At 34.1% G+C, this 20,367-nt stretch overlaps 1 protein-coding gene across 1 annotated transcript; it reads right to left on the bottom strand.

Moving 5' to 3' along the window:
- Nucleotides 1-1,553: 1,553 nt before the first annotated feature.
- LOC133186913 (uridylate-specific endoribonuclease-like) lies at nt 1,554-19,641 on the bottom strand. The gene is made up of 7 exons (XM_061322301.1): nt 19,584-19,641; nt 18,030-18,146; nt 17,202-17,315; nt 15,727-15,877; nt 6,592-6,794; nt 6,012-6,232; nt 1,554-1,787 (listed from the first exon to the last, which is right to left on the bottom strand). Exons 1-7 carry the CDS (start codon nt 19,630-19,632, stop codon nt 1,554-1,556), a joined length of 1,089 nt encoding a protein of 362 aa, XP_061178285.1. The 5' UTR covers nt 19,633-19,641.
- Nucleotides 19,642-20,367: the final 726 nt, after the last annotated feature.

Raw genomic sequence — 20,367 nt, 5'->3', positions numbered from 1 at the left:
AAAAAAAACTGAATATTCATGTTTTAGTTTTTGAAGGAAATATGCAACAACAAAGGAAGACTTGATAACGCAAAGAAAATTTTAAATATATATATATATATATATATATATATATATATATATATATATATATATATATATATATATATATATATATATATATATATATATATATATATATATATATATATATTTGCAAATTTACTTTGTTAGATATTATCCTAAATGTCAATTTCTATCTGCTTTAATATCATATTGTAAATCATTTCTTTATCAAAATGTGAAGTGTTCCAAGAAATTGGATGCATGATAATAAATAAAAAAGTATAAAATGCTGGAACATATTTAATTCAAAACACTTAAATACGATAGCAAATTACGGCTGAGTTATCCATTCATTATAAAATTTGTTTTTATTTTTACAGAAAACGGAGAAGTTGCGTATGCAGAATTTTTTAAAATGGCACCAGCTCTTCAGAAAGATGGCGTTGTTGGCTATTGCAAGCGGCGATACCTATGTCTCCTTGTCATATGCATTTGGAGAAAATGAAGACATAAAATATAAACATGTAAATAATACAGTGTTAATTAAATAAAATAAATCCATTGGAATTTCCATGGGTACCAATTGCGCCCCGTTATTAGCAGATCTTTTTTGTATTCATATGAAGCAGAATTTGTCCAAAATCTTATGCGTGAATATTTTTAATATTCCCAACAGACAAAATGAATTTGAATTACGATATCTATATTTTGAAACTTCATAAAAATCCTTACAAACAAAGATAAATAGCGGGTTCCAGTAAATGTTCAACCAAGCCTCTTTCTTTACTGCTCACTAAGATATTAACAGTGGTGAAGGAGAAACTTCAATAATGCAATACCCCAAGAAAGGAGTTTGATTTCTGTATTCGCCAGTCTCAATCTTTGGGCCCTTTTCTGTAGGGGTTCTTTAGGAACAGGGTCTACAATTTTAGACTACAGATACTGAATGAGCTCTAAAAAACCCCATAAACCTTCAAATGAGGAGTGTCTTACAAATATATGCGACAGGGTTATACAAATTTCGAGAAGAAATGTTCATTTGTAGTTGAAATAGTGGAGATCATTAAGAGCAAGTAATTTGGGTTTTTGACGATGTGAAATTCAACGTAACAAAACTGGCGTACTTTAGAATTTTCGCTTATTTTCATTAATTTTTGAGATTTCGTCCTGTGTTTAATATTTTGGTTGGTAATTATACATTATGAATCTTATGGATACATGCATCAAATTGATAAAAACACTTGTCTGTATCTTTTTCTTGTGTTTGTCAAATTGAAAATTCAAAATGTAACATACATTATGAAACATCCTGTATAGAAATTTTGTCAATGAGGAGCTCCAGCATTTTTAAATACCAACTTCAGAGTACTTTCGTGTAGAAGAGAGTGATTTCAAACAAAGTAATTTTGTTGATGACCAATCACAAGATATGTGCATTTCCGAGTTACATTTTTATTGAAGAAACCAAAGACAATAAATTACTCAGATTATTTTATAACAAAAGCTTTTTAAATATTTGGATAGGCGGTTGCCACTTGCAGGCCAGTTTTATGTGCTACATCGTATGTCTGGATTTGAAGTGAGTTTCCCGCCATTGCAAAGGAACAGATAGCATTTGGCCTGGTCAGTGCGCATGCTGTGTAGATGGCGATGTCAAACTCCGGACTTACACCAACAAAGAACGATCCTTTGGCTTTAGACAGACCATTCCAGGTAAATCTCGCAGCAACAATATTGAGAGGCTAAAAAAAAAAACAAGAGAAAAGAAGTGTCCATCAACAATTAAAGAGACAGTAGGCGCCATATTTTGAGACGTCAAGAATCATACGCACAATGCACAGAAATGTAAGCATAATTTTCTTTCCCAGTAACTTGTTCTACTGAGTTTATTTATGCAATCTTTTATGCAATCTTCTCAGTTGATTCGATACGCAAGAACATGCTCTACGTACGTACAATTTCTAAAACGAGGTAAATCATTGACAAACAAGTTGATGAAACAAGAATATCAACAGTCTCGTTTAAAGTCATCATTTCGTAAGTTTTATGATCGATACAATGACCTTGTCAGAAAATACAATTTATCATTGAGTCAAATGCTGACTGACGTTTTTTCATACTAATTGTTAGGCCATTATTTACACACACTGAATTATTTTTCCGTTATTTCCCGATCATGACAAGGAGCACACGACGGGTGTGTCCGGTCAGCAGGGGATGTTCACTCCTCCATGGCACCTGATCCCACCTCTGATGTTTCGGGGGTCATTGTTTGCTCTGCTCCTATTTTGTAATAGTTAATGGATTTTTTAGCTTGAATACTGTTCGTTATTTCCATATATTTCATCGTCATAAATTTCTATGCAACTTTAAATGAATTTCACGTCATCTCAATAAAACAGATTTATTAAAAAAATGGTGCATAAGTTGAAAATCTGATATGACATAACCCATCTTGGACGATGTAAAAAATTTTAAAGCAAAATATACATGGTTGTTACACGTTGTCAAAGCAAAGAATAACGGGATATTGCATAAATTCTCAAAATAATTATATAAAAATGTTTGCCTTTAGGAGGTTGGATCCTGCAATTTGAAGTCTTAAGATGTCTTGTTATGTATGTTATAATATCTACACACGAAGCTAAATTGAAAATCATAAAACAGGGGTCGATACGCGTCTTTCGGCGCTATAGTACATTTAACATGACCTTCCTGGACTAAAATTGAACCTGCACATAAATCACGGTTTTCAGTATTTTTCTCTAATTTTTTTAAAACTTGAATTACCCAAGGTACTTATTACAGTCATCTTTCAATTAGAATACATAGAAATTTTGACATAGAAAAATATACTACATTTTTGCGCACAACACGTATTTGAACTTTTGCAGTAGTAAAATGCCATTTTTAAGTCTTTAAAAATTCTTACGAATTGACGTCAAATTGGTAAATTTGAAAAAGAAAAAGAAAACTCAAAGTAGGGGTCAATGCTGTTATTTTCAGATATTTCCAAATATATGTTTAATTATCATCATCATTTATTTGGTATCATATGTCATCATACATAAAACAAATACACATAAATATACATAGTCATTTGAAAGGCAATATTTGAGAATCCATAAATTTTAAATAGATTTATAAATAGATATTCAGGAAACCATATTTTAGATAGTGACTAGTTGATACCAGGATAACCCATTTCCAATGGGGACCTACCCTAAGTAAGATAAAAATACAATGTTTCATCATTAAAGCACTATAGCAATTTTTGCAATTTTTGGCACTATAATTTTAGCACTGCGTTGCTTACACGTTAAATTTAATTTAAGTATGACAACATATTGGATCAATAAAATAATCAAATATGTTTTATAAGTTAATGCTGAAACATATTACTTTCATGTTCTAAAATGCCGTTTTGTAAGATAAAACTCTTAACTTGTTTCTTAAAAGTACTCTTTCCTTTAGTACATTTAATAGAAGCTGGTAAAAAATTCCAGTCCTTAATGCCATTATAGTAAAACGTATCCGCTTGACATGCTTTCACGTGAGGAATAAAAAAAATCTTCATTAGTGGATGCTCTAGTGTTTCGTGAAGACACGGCTGACCTTAAAGTAAAATTTTCGCTTAGATAGGATGGCGCACAACCATGATATATGTTATACACATGGTTTAATCTGAGTTGTCGTACCCGGTCTTCTATATTTAAATAATTTAATGTACTAAGCACTTTGTAGTTTATGGAATGTAAAGGAGTTAAATTCAGAATAAATCTTACCATTTTGTTTTGACATACTTGTAATTTCTTTTTCAAACTCTTTGACAAACCTGCATACCATGCACAGCAAGCATAATCTAAATGACATTGTATAAGAGCAGAACATAATAACATTTTACTTCTTATATCCAAAAACGAGCTTGTCTGTATAAAAAACGCAACCTGTTGTTGACTTTTTGTACAATGGACTCAACAATAAATTCACCACTCAGAAATTGATCAACAAAAACTCCTAAATATTTAACTTTTTCCATAGAATGTATTGTATGTCCATTACACTCAATGTGAAAATCTTGGACACTTGAAAGCTTCTTTCTTGATCCAAATAAAATACATTCAGTCTTCCCAAGGTGTAGAGATAACTTATTATCTACTAGCCAATTTGAACATTGTTTTAAAACAGTACTAAGTTTTTCTGAAATAAAATCTACATTTTTATGAGAAAATAAGATTGCACTATCATCAGCATATAAAATAAGTTTGCAGTCAGGATCAATACTGGAAGCCATATCTTTGACATAGATTAAAAATAGTAGAGGGCCTAAAATACTGCCTTGCAGCACATTAGAGCACATTTCTGGGCTTTTAAAAATGTATTTGCTGTGTTGGTCAAAATAATTCGTAGACCTTAGAGTCCTGAAAAAGCCCCAAATCGAAGAGGTTCAGCGCCCTTTCCCAGTATTTCGCCTATGACCATGTCTAAATAGAAAGTACCTGTAATTATGAATAGATTTAGTTTGCGCATTGGTCTAGGAATCTAACTTCATGAAATATACTTCCACATTTTATCATTTAAAAGATTAACATTTAAATTTATGTTTCGATTTGGACTATAAATTCACAGGAAACATTTTTAAAACTACTGTAGATCACTTTCATTCGCGAGAACTTTATTTTTCGTACTTACGCAAGACAGCCTGCTTGAGAAAATTAAATTCTCGCGTTTATTTGTAGTACAAAAGATACCATAGAACAATAATCAGAGTTCGTGAAAATTATATCTCACTTATAAATACCAAATGGCTATCTCGGAAATTAAAGTGTCGCCAAAATTTGGTGATCTACAGAATCTAAGAGAAACATGTATTTCTCTTGGATGACTTCACAACCAGCCTCCTTGCATATAAGAATGTATCACTATAATCAAATGAAATATTTTTCATTATTTTAACATTTTTGATTTGTTTGACATTTTATAGATTCTGAAATAAGTTTAAAGAATTGTTCATCATGGTTTTTAAGGATACACCAAAGGTATTTTTTCGATATTTTCAACAATTTTGAGATTTTTTGGCTAAGAAAAAGAAGTTTATCACTGCTTTATGATGCATGTTAAATTCTTGGTTATTATGAAATGGTTTTCTAATTATTTAACAATAATGAAACATAAACACTACCACATGTGAATGTTCCGTTATTAAAGCTTCTGATTTGATTTGTGACTACCTGCTCATGAAAGACGCAATAAATCATTGTGACCACTTGGGGAATCCTTCACTAGCCACACAGAGGTTATCAGTAATTAAACTACAGGGACTCTAGATTTAGAGAAGGAAATCTAACAGATCACTGATGACCATAAAATAGGAGGTGGAGCTTAGCTCTTGCCATTTTGCCGGGAAATCTTTCTGATTCAGAAATGAACCTGTTTTATTTAATTAAAAGCATCTAAATACAGAAAAGAATCTCCCTTTCTTGTGAATATGTATTGGAAATATGGCTAAGTGACAGGTATCTAAAGCTGAATCCCCAAGGTGTCATATATTCTTAGTAGTATTGTCAAATTGAACGAATTTAGTAACCGGTTACTCGCTTACATTTCTGATTGAGTACTCGGTTTTTTTCGTTACATCTCTTAGCATCCTTGTAAGCGATAAATATTTGAAAGTAACTGAACAATTTCCATGTGTATTGTCTTACCATCATTTCGATTGAGCTACCAGATAACCGATTACAGATTACCACACCTCTGTTTCCTTCATTTTTCATTGAAAATGACAGTCTAAAACATGTCTTTTTGTCGATCACTGTTCGGTAATTTCACCCTTTTCATTTACTAAAAATGAGAAATTTGTAGACACCTTTCCATTACTAGATCTTGACATTAATTCACGAAATATTCGAGCACTTTTTTTACACATCTTTTTTAAACTTAGTAAATGAGCTCGTATGCTTTCTTACCTGCTTTCTGGACACCCAGCCTTGGTAATTAATGGCGGAATTCTTTTCTTCTAAATAAAACTGAATCCAGTTATGAAAACCAGAAACTTTTGATGAAGTCTCTCCAACCATCACGTGTTCAAATCCGCTGCTGTTGATTGGTCCGCTGCTGGATCTGGCGTATAGGTTAAACCACAGCTCCTTTAGTACTTCTCTGTAGGAAGCAGCGTCCGTCACGTGACCTTGTTAAGGCACTATAGACTTTTATATTTTTATGGTACAAAAGCACGTACATGGTCTTCAAAGCATAATCTGTGTAAACTTAAAACTAAACGAGAGACAATTTATATAATATTTGCAAAAACGAAAAAAAAATTAATCAACATCAATAAACTCTAACGCAAGTCCATTATACATGTTAATGTTTGGTCACCTCCTTCAAACAAGGTAAAGTAAACAAAAAAAAAAATAAGAATAGAATCACCATGACGTTACTCTATATGCAGCAAAGTTGACCCTCTTAAGAAAGATTGGACAGGACTTGGATGAATTATCATGAACAGAGTAAATGTTGGTTGAGTTTATCACAACAAACACATACCATGCTCCACGAGGAAGTTGTAAAGGTGGTTCATGATATCTGTTGCTAGTATAGCGTCCAGGAAGGCGTCAATTTCCACCCATTCTGCACTGCCTTGACTCTCTGTTTGTGATGTGCTTGGTGTGTAGTTGTCCAACAAAGCAATAAATGTTCGATACGTTGGCTTCTGGAACACGGTTTCTTCTTGAAGATAGGTAAATAATCTAAAACAAATATTCGAAAATCTAATCCATTTGATGGGTAAAAAATATAATTCTGTTTATATTTTTTTTGTAAGTAGAATACAAATTCTAAGACTTCGCTTAAAGGGTTTTTATCACGTATCTATTTTTTTAAAAAATGAAACACTATTATATTCTGGAAAAATATAATTATCATTTAACTTTGAAATAATTTAGAAAACAGTCATAATTAGGCGATAAAACGCCCGTAATATAGAGTTCTCGAAGTAAAAATCTCCACTAATTAGATAGGGGTCACGTGGTACTGAAACGTCATAGGTGTCAATGGTCAATTAGAACTCGTAAAGCTTATCCTAAGAAAAAATATACGAAATTATGCTGTCCCAAAAAGTCGAGAACACGACAGCTAGTAAACTTAGTTTATTCTCTAAGAATAAACCGTAGATTCTACAACAAAATATAAACAATACAATGTAGCACATGCAAAATCGTATCATAAGTCAGGGAGTACACTACCAATAAGCAATAAATTCATTCATGACCAAAATATTTAAATGCATAAATTGAATACATCATAGATATTAAAAGAAATGCACTATTTATCACTTATATAAAGATGAAAATGAAATAACAAAAATACATACATTGTGGGGTCTGTAAAACACCATCGATAAAATTCACATGAAAAGCTCGTGGAGCGGAAGAAATATGTTGAACATAAACACCAAAACCAAATACCTAAAAATTTTCCGCAACGGAACACTCCCTGCCTAATATTGGTATTATTATAACAATATTACTACATAATAATATCAAATTTAACAAACACATTCCGATTCATACACTTATTACAGTACAAAATATAAGAAAATATGGTGCAGTGACCAGGATCCTACACATAAAATTTCATTGCAATACACAAATTGATTTTCAAGGTCAAATAATAAAATTTAACAGTTAATAACTCACTTCAAATTGGCAGTTTAACTGACATAAAACTGTTAATCTATGAGTCGAATAAGTTCACTAATTGGTCTTGTATATGTACACGGTTTTTCATTAATCATAACACGCACAGAAGCCTTCCGCACGAGTCCATCTGCACTAGGGAAGACTTCTTCCACAAGTCTAATAGACCACTGACATCTAGCTGACTCACGATCCTTGATGACTACTACATCTCCAACCTTCAAGTTTGTTCTTTCAGATATCCACTTGCGACGGGATTATAAGTTCTGAAGGTAACAGGTTTTCCACTGTTGCCAGAATAAGTCAGATAGGACTTGTACTTGCTTCCATTGTTCTTTGTATATATCACGTATGTCAACATCCATACACTTAGAATAGTGACCGTACATCTTCTGATTCAGAAGCATTGCTGGACTCAACACAAATGGTACCTCAGGATCGTCAGATATAGTAGTAATTGGTCTTGAATTAATTATGGCTGTCACTTCGGCCATCTACGTACTAAGTACCTCGTGAGTGACATTTTTTTTCCTTTAAGTCCTATGACCTGTCAACCTGTCGACCTGACTACCTGTCAACCCGTCGACCTGTCAACCAAACAATCTGTCAACCCGTCGACTTGTCATCCTGTCGACCTGTCAACCTGTCCACCTGTCTACATGTCCACAATTTTACCAAAAAATTCTTACGGTACATAAAATTTCTCCAAATTTCCTCATATTCTTTGCACGTTGATTCTTCAGCCCTTTGGCGTATGAAAATAATTACCGGTACTACTTATCCACTGATTCACTGTCTCGTCTGATTGTAACAGGATCTGACACAACTTGTTTTTTCTTTCTAATGAAAGTCTTGAGCACCATAAGTGCACTAACTAAAGAGTCCCAGCTAGAAAAATTTTCAAAGTTCTTGGTAAGGTTAAAGTCCTTAACCACTGTCCTTTTAGCACTGACACAAATTTCTTTGTCGTGTTCCGGGTTAATGAGAGGAAAGGATTCGTTGACAGTTTCTGTATTGAAATGGAGGAATTCTGGTCCTCTCAACCACTCCTGGTATAAATTTTGAGCTGAGTTTAATCCTCGTGTTCCTAGATCTGGTGGGTTCTCTGTAGATTTCACATAATTCCACTGAGAGGGATTAGATGTTCGTAGAATACGCTCAACATGATTGGCACATAATTGTAGAAACGTCTAGTTTGGTTGTTGATGTAGCCATGTACAATCATACTGTCAGAATAAAACTTTGTGGTTGTAAATTTGATACTTAGGTGCATGTGACAATTTCCGCTACATCTACTGCTAGTAAGGCTGCACAAGGTTCAAGTCGTGGCATGGTATGTCCATGAAGGGGCGCTAATTTTACTTTGCCGAAGACAAAAGATACTTCTATTCCCAGTTGAAATTCTCATGTAGGAAACTGCCGAAACAGCCTGTTCCGAAGCATCACAAAACTCATGAAGTTCAACCGTTTCACTCTGGCTCAAAGATTTGGTAAAATACGTGCGAGGAACAGTCACTTGCTGTAGTGATGTACAACGATCCTTCTATGATTCCCAATGACAAACACATGAGGGGTCAATCTCATCATCCCAGTCATACAGTGCTGTAATTTCACGAAGAATACGCAGATAGGTTAAGGCTTCCCGTAAAATATCACAGTACACTCTGTGCCTTCACATCTCTAACTACCAAAATATGACGTCATAATGGAAAATACGTCAAGTCACTGCAAACTTGAGGTGTTATGACGGGGAGAGTGTCATGAACTTTACACTTTATTTCAAACTGCAAAATTCACGGGTTGTTAAAGGGTTTTTAAGCCTTAAATGTCCGAATATTTTAAAAATACACCGCTTACCTACCCTTGATTTAAATTAAGCATGTTCAAAATGCTTATGTAAAATATACTTTTGAAATGTACTGTTCTATACCCGTGGTTGGAGGTAGAATTTATTTTGTGTGTATAAAAGAGTCTGGCGCAGGTGATTAATGAGGATTAATCTGAGAATTTTTATGGAAATCTGTAAGAAGAGGTTGTTTTCTAACTGAATCTTGCTTGGGAAAAAATGTGTGTTGGGTTTGTTTTAATACAGATTACGATATTGTGTGGAAAATACCCTCAAATTTGTAGGTAAGTTGAATTTCTGAGTAAATATTTTGTATCTAAGTAATACTATGGCTTTCCCAAGCACATTTCGGATACACAAGGATACGATGAGTTTATTTATATTACAAAATGTTAATAATTATTGTGTTAATCAGCTGCGCCGAAGCAATTTATATGAAACACTTCAAAAAAATATAAATGACCGTCACGTGATCAACAAAGTCATGTGATATCATAACAAATATGTTAATATATAGCCGAGGAAACCCTCTATATACATTGGAAGTACTAAAATTCAATATTTATAAATTAAAATCAAAACCGACCTCGCAATGACATATTATGTTTTGAGCACATTTTAAAGCTTCGGGAAGCTTTAACATAGCTGCGTAATCTTTCCTTGGATCACAAGGGGTCCAGTGAAACCCAAAGGATCATAAATGCTGTGAAGCATGGACAAGTAACCACGTCTTGTGTTAGGTTTCTTGGCAAAATCCACATGAAACACAAAACTGTCTGTAGATAAATCCCATGACAAACCTAAGCTCTGATGTACAGATAACGAATCCTTTTCTAAATCTAGCAGTTATATTTCTTTGCTTAGGTCATCCTTGGAGAAAGCCGACATCACATCTTTATGGTTTGACGCAATTTTGTGTAACTTAATATTGCCATTGTTCCTAAGTACAGTCTGAGTTCTTTTCAACAAATCGACTGCTTGTGAAGCAGTTGGTAAAGAAGTCAACGCATCGTCTACATAGAAATCATTTTTCATGAGTAAACGAGTTCCTTGTTAGGTTCATTATCCCTATACCAGAGAAATCGCAAGTAGTCCCTGTGGTCGTCGTTAACAAGAAATGAGTAGAACATCTGTTCAATATCTGCTGATACTGCCACAGCGTCTTTCCTGAATCGAAGGAGAACACCCACTAAATTGTTTGTCAAATTAGGTCCTGTGAGGAGAACACTGTTAAGAGACACTCCTTGGAATGCTGCAGAAGAGTCAAAGACTCCGCGTATCTGATCCCTTTTCTTGTGGTGGTATACTCCGAACAATGGAAGATACCACACCTCTCGTCCACCCTTTAAGTCTGGGGCAATCTCTGCTGCACCGTTACGTATTACTTTGTCCATGAATGTAACAAAGTGTTGACATTTTTTCTCATTCTTCTTTAAGCTTGAATCAAGAATCATTGCTCGCTTTAATGCCATTGGTTTATTATTTGGTAAGGGAGGTCTGTCGTTACGAAATGGAAGAGGTGCCGACCAATTTCCACAGGCACTAATTTTCATTTCTTTTTCCATAAGACTTAGGAAATCACGATCCTCCACAGAATGACCAATGATATTATCATCATGTCTTCTCTTGAAAATATCCATATCTCGACTCGAATCTCTCTCTAATATTTTCAACTCCTTGTCACATGGTTGAAAGATTGTAGATCGTCCGTTAGGTAATACATAAGTTTTAAAACTTGTGATGGTAAAATCTGTTGGAGTGTCCAGCATAGGTAAGTGCTTTCCATCCAAGCACACATTTCCGATTATAACCCATCCAAAGCATGTTTTCTGCGCAAATGGATTGTCCTTGGGTCCAATGATTTGTTGAAAAACATGGTGTGCTTCTGTCAAATCACGTCCAATCAGAAGTCCAATGTGATGTTCTGGATCATATTTAGGAATTTCTGATGAGATGCCACAAAGGTGTGGATACTGTTCCACGATCTCGGGGGTAGGTATCTCGGATATATCTTGTGGAATTCTTCTGCATTTAATGAGGGTAGGTAATCTCAATGATGTGGATGAGTCTAGAGACTCCACTATGAAACCATCAGTTTTCTTTGATACAACAGTGGTTGGTTTCTTGGTAAATTTTGGTTTATCCTTTCCTGTGTATGGAGCTGGAGTATCAAACACAAAGCCAGGTTCATTCAAGGAAACACTGAGTTCATGAATGAATTTCACTAATTCCTTGAAAGGTGGAAATGGAATGTTATGTTTTATTTTAAATTTCACGGCTCTGTCACACCATTTGTTCTGTAAGTTTTCTGGTAGTTTAGACATAATAGGATTGATGCCGACTGGTGTATCATAATAAGACAACAGCAGTGAATACTGAGGATTGTTCTTGTTACATTCTATTTCCCCCAAGAGGTCGACGAGGCTGTATAACAATGTTTTGTCCTTTGGTAACTGTAAGACAGGAATTTTCATGTGTTCACATCGTAACTTCGAGTCGATCAGTTCAGGTGATCCATATCGTTCATCTAACTTTTGCCAAATCTTTTAAAGTGCAGCACCAGTATCACTAGGATTAGCTCTTCTAATTCTAGTAGCTTGAACTGTTGATTCAGGTTCCAACCATCTTAAGAGTAAGTCTATCTCTTCAAGGGGACTCAGTGTGGCTTCTGACACTATGCTCTTAATGCTTCCTTTCCAGAGATTATAAGATGAAGGATCATCATCATACTTCCTAAGTCTTTGTGAGATCAAGTCTTTCTTCATCATGTAACTGTTCATGAAATTACCAGTAGCACTAGTAGTTATAGGAATGACAGTTGGCGGCACAGCTGAAAACTGTTGAGGTTGAGTGTCACTTTGAGAATGTATATTCCCAGATTCAAAACTAGGCTGCGATATCACAGGTTGTGCACTAGAGGGCATAGGCTGTGTATACATAGGCTGCATTGGTCGTGGAGTGTATGTCGAGAACATAGGATGCATAGGCCGAGGAGTATGAGGAGCATACATAGGAGGCAGGGGTTGGGGTGGGTATGTCGGCTGCATAGGATATCTAGGATAAGCTGCCAGTATGGGTTGTGGTGGATTTATAGCTGGTCGCACTTGTTGTGGATTACATGTATAAGGTTGTTGTAAAGTTTCTGGAACACATGTCGTTGACACGGAAGGCAGAGTATTATCCGACTGTGGAACAAACTTTTCTACTTGAGGATTAAGAGGTAAGTTCTTTATAAAAGTTTTAGATTTCTCAAACCCTCAAACTTTCGGTAATCCTAGATCAACATGACTCCTTTCTTCATCACCCATTTCGAACTTCACTCTCGTTTCTGCTATCTGAACTTCCTCTTGATGTTTTAGCAATTCTAGTTCCATGTCTAAATATTCCTGCTCTTGTCTCAATTTTGCTGCATATGATTGTTCTTCAAATTGTAATTTTGATTTCTGACGTCTTAGCTTGGCAACCTTCTCTTCTTCTACTCTCTGTAGTGATTTGATACTTGAAGACACTCTTAGTAACCACTAATAGTGTTTGTCTCCTCTTCCAAAGATCTTATACATGTTATAGTCTCGCTGAGTTCTGTCGGACACGATTCTGTATCTTCACTAATAAGTCTACAGCTATTGTCTATCAAAATTCGTTTACTATCACTATAACTATGTCTGTTCATAAATTCCTGTCTTTCATTATACACTTGTTTATAAACCAAAAGGTTTCTCTCAATCTTATCGCGGATTGAGGTCAGAATTGTTAATTCTTTTGAACATGTAGTAGATTCTTCAATATCTGATCTAATTCTATTCTCTTTATGAAGAAGTTTTTCTCTAAACTTATTTACATTTTCCTTTAACTGTTCTTGTGCCTTTTGTGTCGGAACTTTTACTCTTTCTGAAGTCCTTGTCGGTTCTGATCCCAGGGTGCCTGGCTGAACATGAGTCTGTTCCCCGGAGGGTATCTCATGTTGATTTGGTGTCGGCCGGTAGTCATCTAATATGCTGTCCTAAAAAGTCGAGAACACGACAGCTAGTAAACTTAATTTATTCTCTAGGAATAAACCGTAGATGCTACAACAAAATATAAACAATACAATGTAAAACATGCAAAAACGTATCATAGGTCAGGGAGTAATAAATTCATTCATGACCAAAATATTTAAATGCATAAATTGAATACATCATAGATATTGAAAGAAATGCACTATTTATCACTTACCGTATATAAAGATGAAAATGAAATAACAAAATTACATACACTGTGGGGTCTGTGAAATACCATCGATAAAATTCACAACATGAAAAGCTCGTGGAGCGGAAGAAGTATGTTGAACATAAACACCAAAATCAAATGCCTAAAAATTTTCCGCAACGGAACAGAAATAGATTTTGACTTTCAATAAATACACTTCACAATAATGTCGGTGGAAATTTTGACATCGCCGATATTCTTTTGGTAATGGACGGTCAATATTTTATGTATTATCGTCTAGCAGAGAGAAATAACCAATAAAGTATGCCGACAATAGGAGAGGGCACCGAAGACGATGCCGTTGACAACTCGGGACTTCCGACTAAATCGAACGAATAACTAAAGTTGGAATTTGTAAATATTTATGGATATGAGAATTTTAAATTTAACTTCTTCATTACTTTAATAAACTGTACAATATATAAATAAATCTTGTATATCTTCGATCTGTTCCAGTGAATATCATGTACTAGAAATGACATTTCTTCAACAGTGTTCAATGGCGCCATACGCCATTACGAAGTTCACAACATTCCTTCTAGCATGCGACTTTAAAAATGTGTGTTGAGTGTTTTTTGCCGTTTTAAAAAGGTACCATGTCCTTAAAATATTTTATAGTTCAGAAAAAATCGTGATCGGGCATAGACGATTGTTCTGAATGGGAACAAAGAGCTCGCGTTTGCAGGAAAAAAGGACCCCCTTTCACTTCTCGACCAAGTCCAAGAAATGTGAAAAAAGTCTTCCCAAATCCTTTCTTGTGCACACTTTTGCACCCTAAAGCCACAAATTATACCTTACTAGCTGTCATTTATCCAAATATCACTTATTTATTTACTAACAGGTTTAATAGACACAACAAATGAGCCGTTTGTATACACATTAAGTACTTTGCTTGACCAGGATTGACACCTAGGACGTCAGAGCAATGGCGCGTAGCATTGGCGATCAAAATATGCATATTGAGAATTTCAAACTTTGAATCGCTGAAACATCAACAATATTAATTTTCTAGCAAAGATTTTTAAATATATGATTTTAATAACATGTAAACTCTGTCATATCAAAAAAATTTTGAGACGTGATAAAAACCCTTTAATATTGAGAATTAACATTATTGTGTTAGAATCTGTCTAATTATAGAACAATTCTCTTTTCTGCTTGAACTTCAGTAAGGCGTGACATTCTCTTCTTTTCAATGGTGAATCAGATTCTCATTGGTTAAGAAATTAATAACATTAGCAACTTTACATTGGTGTTGACAAACGAGGAGATGACATAAGCCACACCTCTTTACTGTAAGAAACGATGTCATTGGTCCCTTGCGTCACTCGTTGAAGTCTGATCCATTTTCATCACATGTGTATTTCACCCGTGAATGAGAGCTGTGTAAATTTCAGTATTGATGAGCTAATCTTGCAACCAATGAAAATCTAGGTCATTATTTGAGAGACGCTTATTATATAGAGCCGAGAATGTCACGCCTTACTGAAAGTTCAAGCAGAAAAGAGAACTGTACTATTATAGTATGCAATATAGTTTTTACCCACCATGTTTTGTGCAATTTTATTTTACTTCTGTTATATTATTGACTTCTTACAATATTTTTTTTAGATATTCATACTTCTGACTCTTTATAATGTTATTTATCTTACCTCTCACAGTGTTACTTAGATATCCATATTGTTTACTTTTTACAATGTTATTTAGATATCCACTTCTGACTTATCACAATGTTATTTAGATATCGATATTTCTGATTTCTTACAATGTTATTTAGATATCCATATTGTTTACTTTTTACAATGTTATTTAGATATCCACCTCTGACTTATCACAATGTTATTTAGATATCGATACCTTTGACTTTACACAATGTTAGGTAGATATCCTTACTTTTGAGCGGCTTCGTCTGATGTACTGGATGTAGTTGTCTGCCCCTGGTGGTTGACCTCGTACTCCCAAACTTGAACTCTGTTGACGTCATTGTCCCACAGTTGGTTGGCAAGGCAGCTGATGTCACAGGTTATATCTGGAGTGCCTCCATCTGAATGAAAAATGAGTCTCATAAAGTAGTTAAATAAAATTTGCTATATAGTTATACTGTGCCTCTAAAGCTCGAGACTGATTCTTGCTAAGTCTAAAAAAGCTATCCATTGGAAAGTAAGACATGTGAATAATTTTTTATTTTCAGTTTGCTGCTGCTCACTTTTTCTTCCATTATAATGTATTATTTAACAGTCTAAGTCTTTTATGAACATCAGTATCATTTCGATAAAACAAACCATATACATTTACTAACTTTGTCAAGTGTATTGGATATGAAAAATATACGACTCATTTAAGGCATTCGGCAAGCCTCGGCTGATTCCGTCACCTTCATCAAACCTCGGCTGTACGAGGAAACTTGATATGAGTCTCCACTTAACATTTGTGATAAGGCTGCCTGTTTACCGCTTAGGGAAAACGTAACGCTTTGAAAACGATAATAAACATGCATCTGATATACGTTGAAATTTTTCAAAAGCATTTAGGTAACACTTAGAGTAACACTTACCAGGAAACAAGGACTTGGTATCTTAACATAATCACATGTTTGTTAAAGAATCGAATTCAGCACACTGTGCACGTGTAAATGTAGGGCGCTGCCATATTGCTTATAAAGTAGCTCCGGTTCAATGGAGGTTTGCATGATACAGCCGAGGTTAGATGAGGTACGAATTGGCCGAGGTGTGCCGAGTGTCATTTAAGGATGACGTTTACTTAGGGTTTTAGTTGAAAGAAACGGATTGCTACATGTATAAAGTACAATATCTTAAAACCAAAAAATTCGTCTACATTGTAAATGGACAAAATAACAATGTATTGAATGAATATCAATGTTAAAATTTAATTCGTATGATTTCAATAAAATAATAATATCATTGACCTAGTTATTTGAAAGTGAATAATATCACTAAAATCATGATTCTACAATGTGTAATAGGTGGTATTTCATTCTTATTCGTGGAAATTTTTTGTCCTCTGAGTAAAAGTCATCCTTAAGATCATGGCATCCGAACATATTTAGTGGGTTGCTTACTCCTCCATGGGACCTGATCCCGCCACTGATGTTTTTTTTTTTTTTTTTTTTTTTTTTTTTTTTTGAGATCTGTGTTTGCTCTGCTCCCGATTTGTATTGTTTAAATGGACTATGAGCTTGAATAATGTTGAAAATTGGTAGTTTACATCTTTTATCTTAATAATCAAAGAGACCGCTTATTTAGCGTTTATAACAAATTGGTTGTCTCCCAATTTGTAGCATTTCTTTGCAAAGGGGGACAATTTTTTTCCTGTATCAAAGTGAACTAGATAACACTGACAGAGCTTACCAACACACAACGTTTGATAGTCCGGGCAACAATCACCGAAATTGACGCACGCGCTGTTACATTGACAGGGTTTGCTGTTGTCTAGGGCGGCATTACATCTTCCGGTACAAGTCTCTGAAAAAGAGGGTATTGTAATATATAGAGGATATTCAATGTTTTGTAGATGAATATGGAATTTATTTCACAAGTGGGACATGATTTTTTTATATTTTCACGAGTGCGAAGCACGAGTGAAAATATCAAAAAATCCTGCCTCACGAGTGAAATAAATTCCATATTCATCTACAAAATATTGAATTTTCTGTTTATTACGTTTTCTTTGATTTTCCCTTTGCCTCTGTCTTTTCTTAATAACACAGTGTCATAGGCTTGACGTCATAGTTGAGCGGTTGAGACGTCATAGCTTAGAAGTTGTGTGTCAGACTGAAAACATTACATAGCATGGATTTTAGCAACATTTGCAGTTTTAGCTCTATCAAGATACTTAGTTACTATCTCAGTCTATCTTATGACAGGCCAGAAATTATTTTTTACCTACTTTGATATCCTTTCACACTGTGAGAGAATATCATTTTTGGTATTCTTTCACACTGTGAGAGAATATCACTTTTATTCAATAAATAAATCACAGTATTTCACTGTTGAAAATGTAATAAAATGCGATAACCTTTTCAGTGATATGTATATTAACATAGTTTTATGATATTACTTTATTACTCATTTAAAAGTTTAGCGATGTTGCTCACAATAAAATATCTATTTGATCTCAATTACCAATAATTATTAAGAAAGGTGTGTATCTGTCAAGATACGGGGAATTAAACTTACGTTGTGTACAGAGGGTGTGATAGTCAGCGCAGCAATCTCCATAGGTTACACAGTGAGTGTTACATTGACACGTCTTACTGGGGTCATGACCCGCCCCACAACGACCTGAGCAGGTATCTAAATTAAAAGGAAAATAGTAATGATCATGACAATCTGCATTCATTAATGTAAACTATAATTCCGGAAACAGAAAATTGTACAAGTGCTTGAAGGACAACGGCAAAAGAAAGTCATTTCACAGAAAACAGTTAAATGCCGTCCCCTATAATTTCATGCCCCTAAGAATGGTTTCCAAAGTGGGAGGGGGCAGCCTTCCAAAATATCTGAGAGGCCAAAAAAATTGAATGCAGTTGGGAGAGGGCTCAAAAACGGCTCAGTCTGCCTCCAATTTTCATTCAATGTATTATATACTTTGAATGTATTATATACTTGTATATACAGAAAACAAATAAATGTGGTTGGAATTTAAATTTGATCCAAAATTAGCTGTATGCAACTTTAAATTCAATCAAGAATGGCTTATCTTTGAATTTTACATGCGTTTTAATGTCGCAAAGCTTAGAACTGAGATCTATATTAATAAATTTTCTCCGTCTTTTATACATTTCTTGTTAGATAAATTCACATATTATTTCTAAATTTACACCATTGGTGTGTAATTAAACAGATTTTAAGACCCTAAATCTAAAAAAAAAGAACTATATAAAAAAGAAGGGTTTTATGGTAAATCAGAGGATCAAAGCATTTACTATAGTTAACTATAGTTAATTATAGGAAATTATGGAAATTTTAGTTACATGTATAGACTTCTGAACTTTGAGCTAAAATATCCATTTCTCTTCCTGTAAGCTTCACAGAAATCTTCCTCCAGGAAATGTGATCGGAAACTTGTTTGCAAGTTGTTTTTTTTTATATTTCTTAATTTTTTCCAAATAATCAGTTAAGCTTTATTCAAATAAATCCTGGACAGTTTGCTAATTTTTGTATGTTTCAATGAAATAAATACATGTGTATAAGAGAAATCTACAAGCTGTACATATGAGCAATGTATTGGGCTTCAAAAGATCTTAAAGGTATGACCAAATATTTTTCACATAAGCGCTTAAAAAATAAGAATTTGGTTAGATTTATCAGATCTTCAAGTCCAAAAACTTCAAAACGGAAATTATGATTAGTTCTTCTTCTGTGATCAAGGTCTTACAAGGTTGTATGAGTATTAAGTGTTGTGGTTTTCTGTTTTACGGGAAAGATAAAAACGTCATTCTCTTTATTTATCTAGAAATGACGTAAAGAAAATTTAACAAACGCAGAACAAAGGATAAAAAATCCCCATTAGTGATCACATCATGAAATTATTTCATAATTTAATCTATGTCCTATTGATGTTCAACTTGTTATCTGGTATTGTGAAATTAATATTCTATGAAACATACAACAAAAAGCTTTTTAACAAAGATCTTCATTAAATTTCGTAAGAAATCATTTCATTAAGCTTAAAATACCTGTGCCCATAAATCATGTAATTGATGAAGTTTAAACTGAAATTTGATTTACCTGCCAGCACACACGGAGTCAGAATGACGAGGACTAACACTCTCCACATGATGAGAGAGAACACAGAGAAAACTGGCACCTGTCTGACGGTCTTATTTACAGAGGTGAGGCAATAACTAGGGAGGCGTGTCCAGGAGAACAGGAAAACTTTTATTCCAATCAGCAAATCTTTGTACTTTTACTGGTGATAAAGTGAGCAAGTTGATATTTGTAAACTTAAAATTTAATCGACTGGGTTGAGCTTGAGCTAGTAGCGATAAAACAGTTAGCTTACAGTAAGATGAAATAAAAACTTTATCGATCATAAGTTTAATGATCTATATTTGTTGTTTTATTGTTTTGAACACATCAACCTATATTATCATTCTTCATCAAGTATGCTCGCTCTCAGTAATAAATACAACAAATGTAAATAGATTAACAATTAATTTTGTTCATATTAATGGGTTAAAAGTTGAAGTTTCAACTGTTCCTGTAACGTCTTGATTTTTCACAAACTGAATTTGATCGTTTTGTTTTCATGGTATATGCATGTGCTTTATTAATATGGGAACATATGCCTCTGTCTCAGGGATGTCAATAACGTAGGATACTTCACTTTCCTCCATAAATCTTGACTTGAAATCAAGTATCCCTGCTCGTGACAAGTGTCTGACCTTATTTATTATCATATTGCGTAAATTGTCATAAATTCGATCGTCGAAACGTATTTCAGGTAGTATCAACTGTTTGAAAATGTCCTTTCTAAAGATGATTTTCTTTTCTTCAAAATTTTTTTCGCCGT

This window comes from Saccostrea echinata, unplaced genomic scaffold (genome assembly GCF_033153115.1).
Source record: "Saccostrea echinata isolate AGI-Se365-2 ecotype Australia unplaced genomic scaffold, CSIRO_AGI_Sech_v1 ptg000014l, whole genome shotgun sequence".
Classification (NCBI taxonomy): Eukaryota; Metazoa; Mollusca; class Bivalvia; order Ostreida; family Ostreidae; genus Saccostrea; species Saccostrea echinata.
The sequence above is the reverse complement of the archived record's forward strand: the minus strand, read 5'-3'. Positions and strand labels throughout refer to the sequence as shown.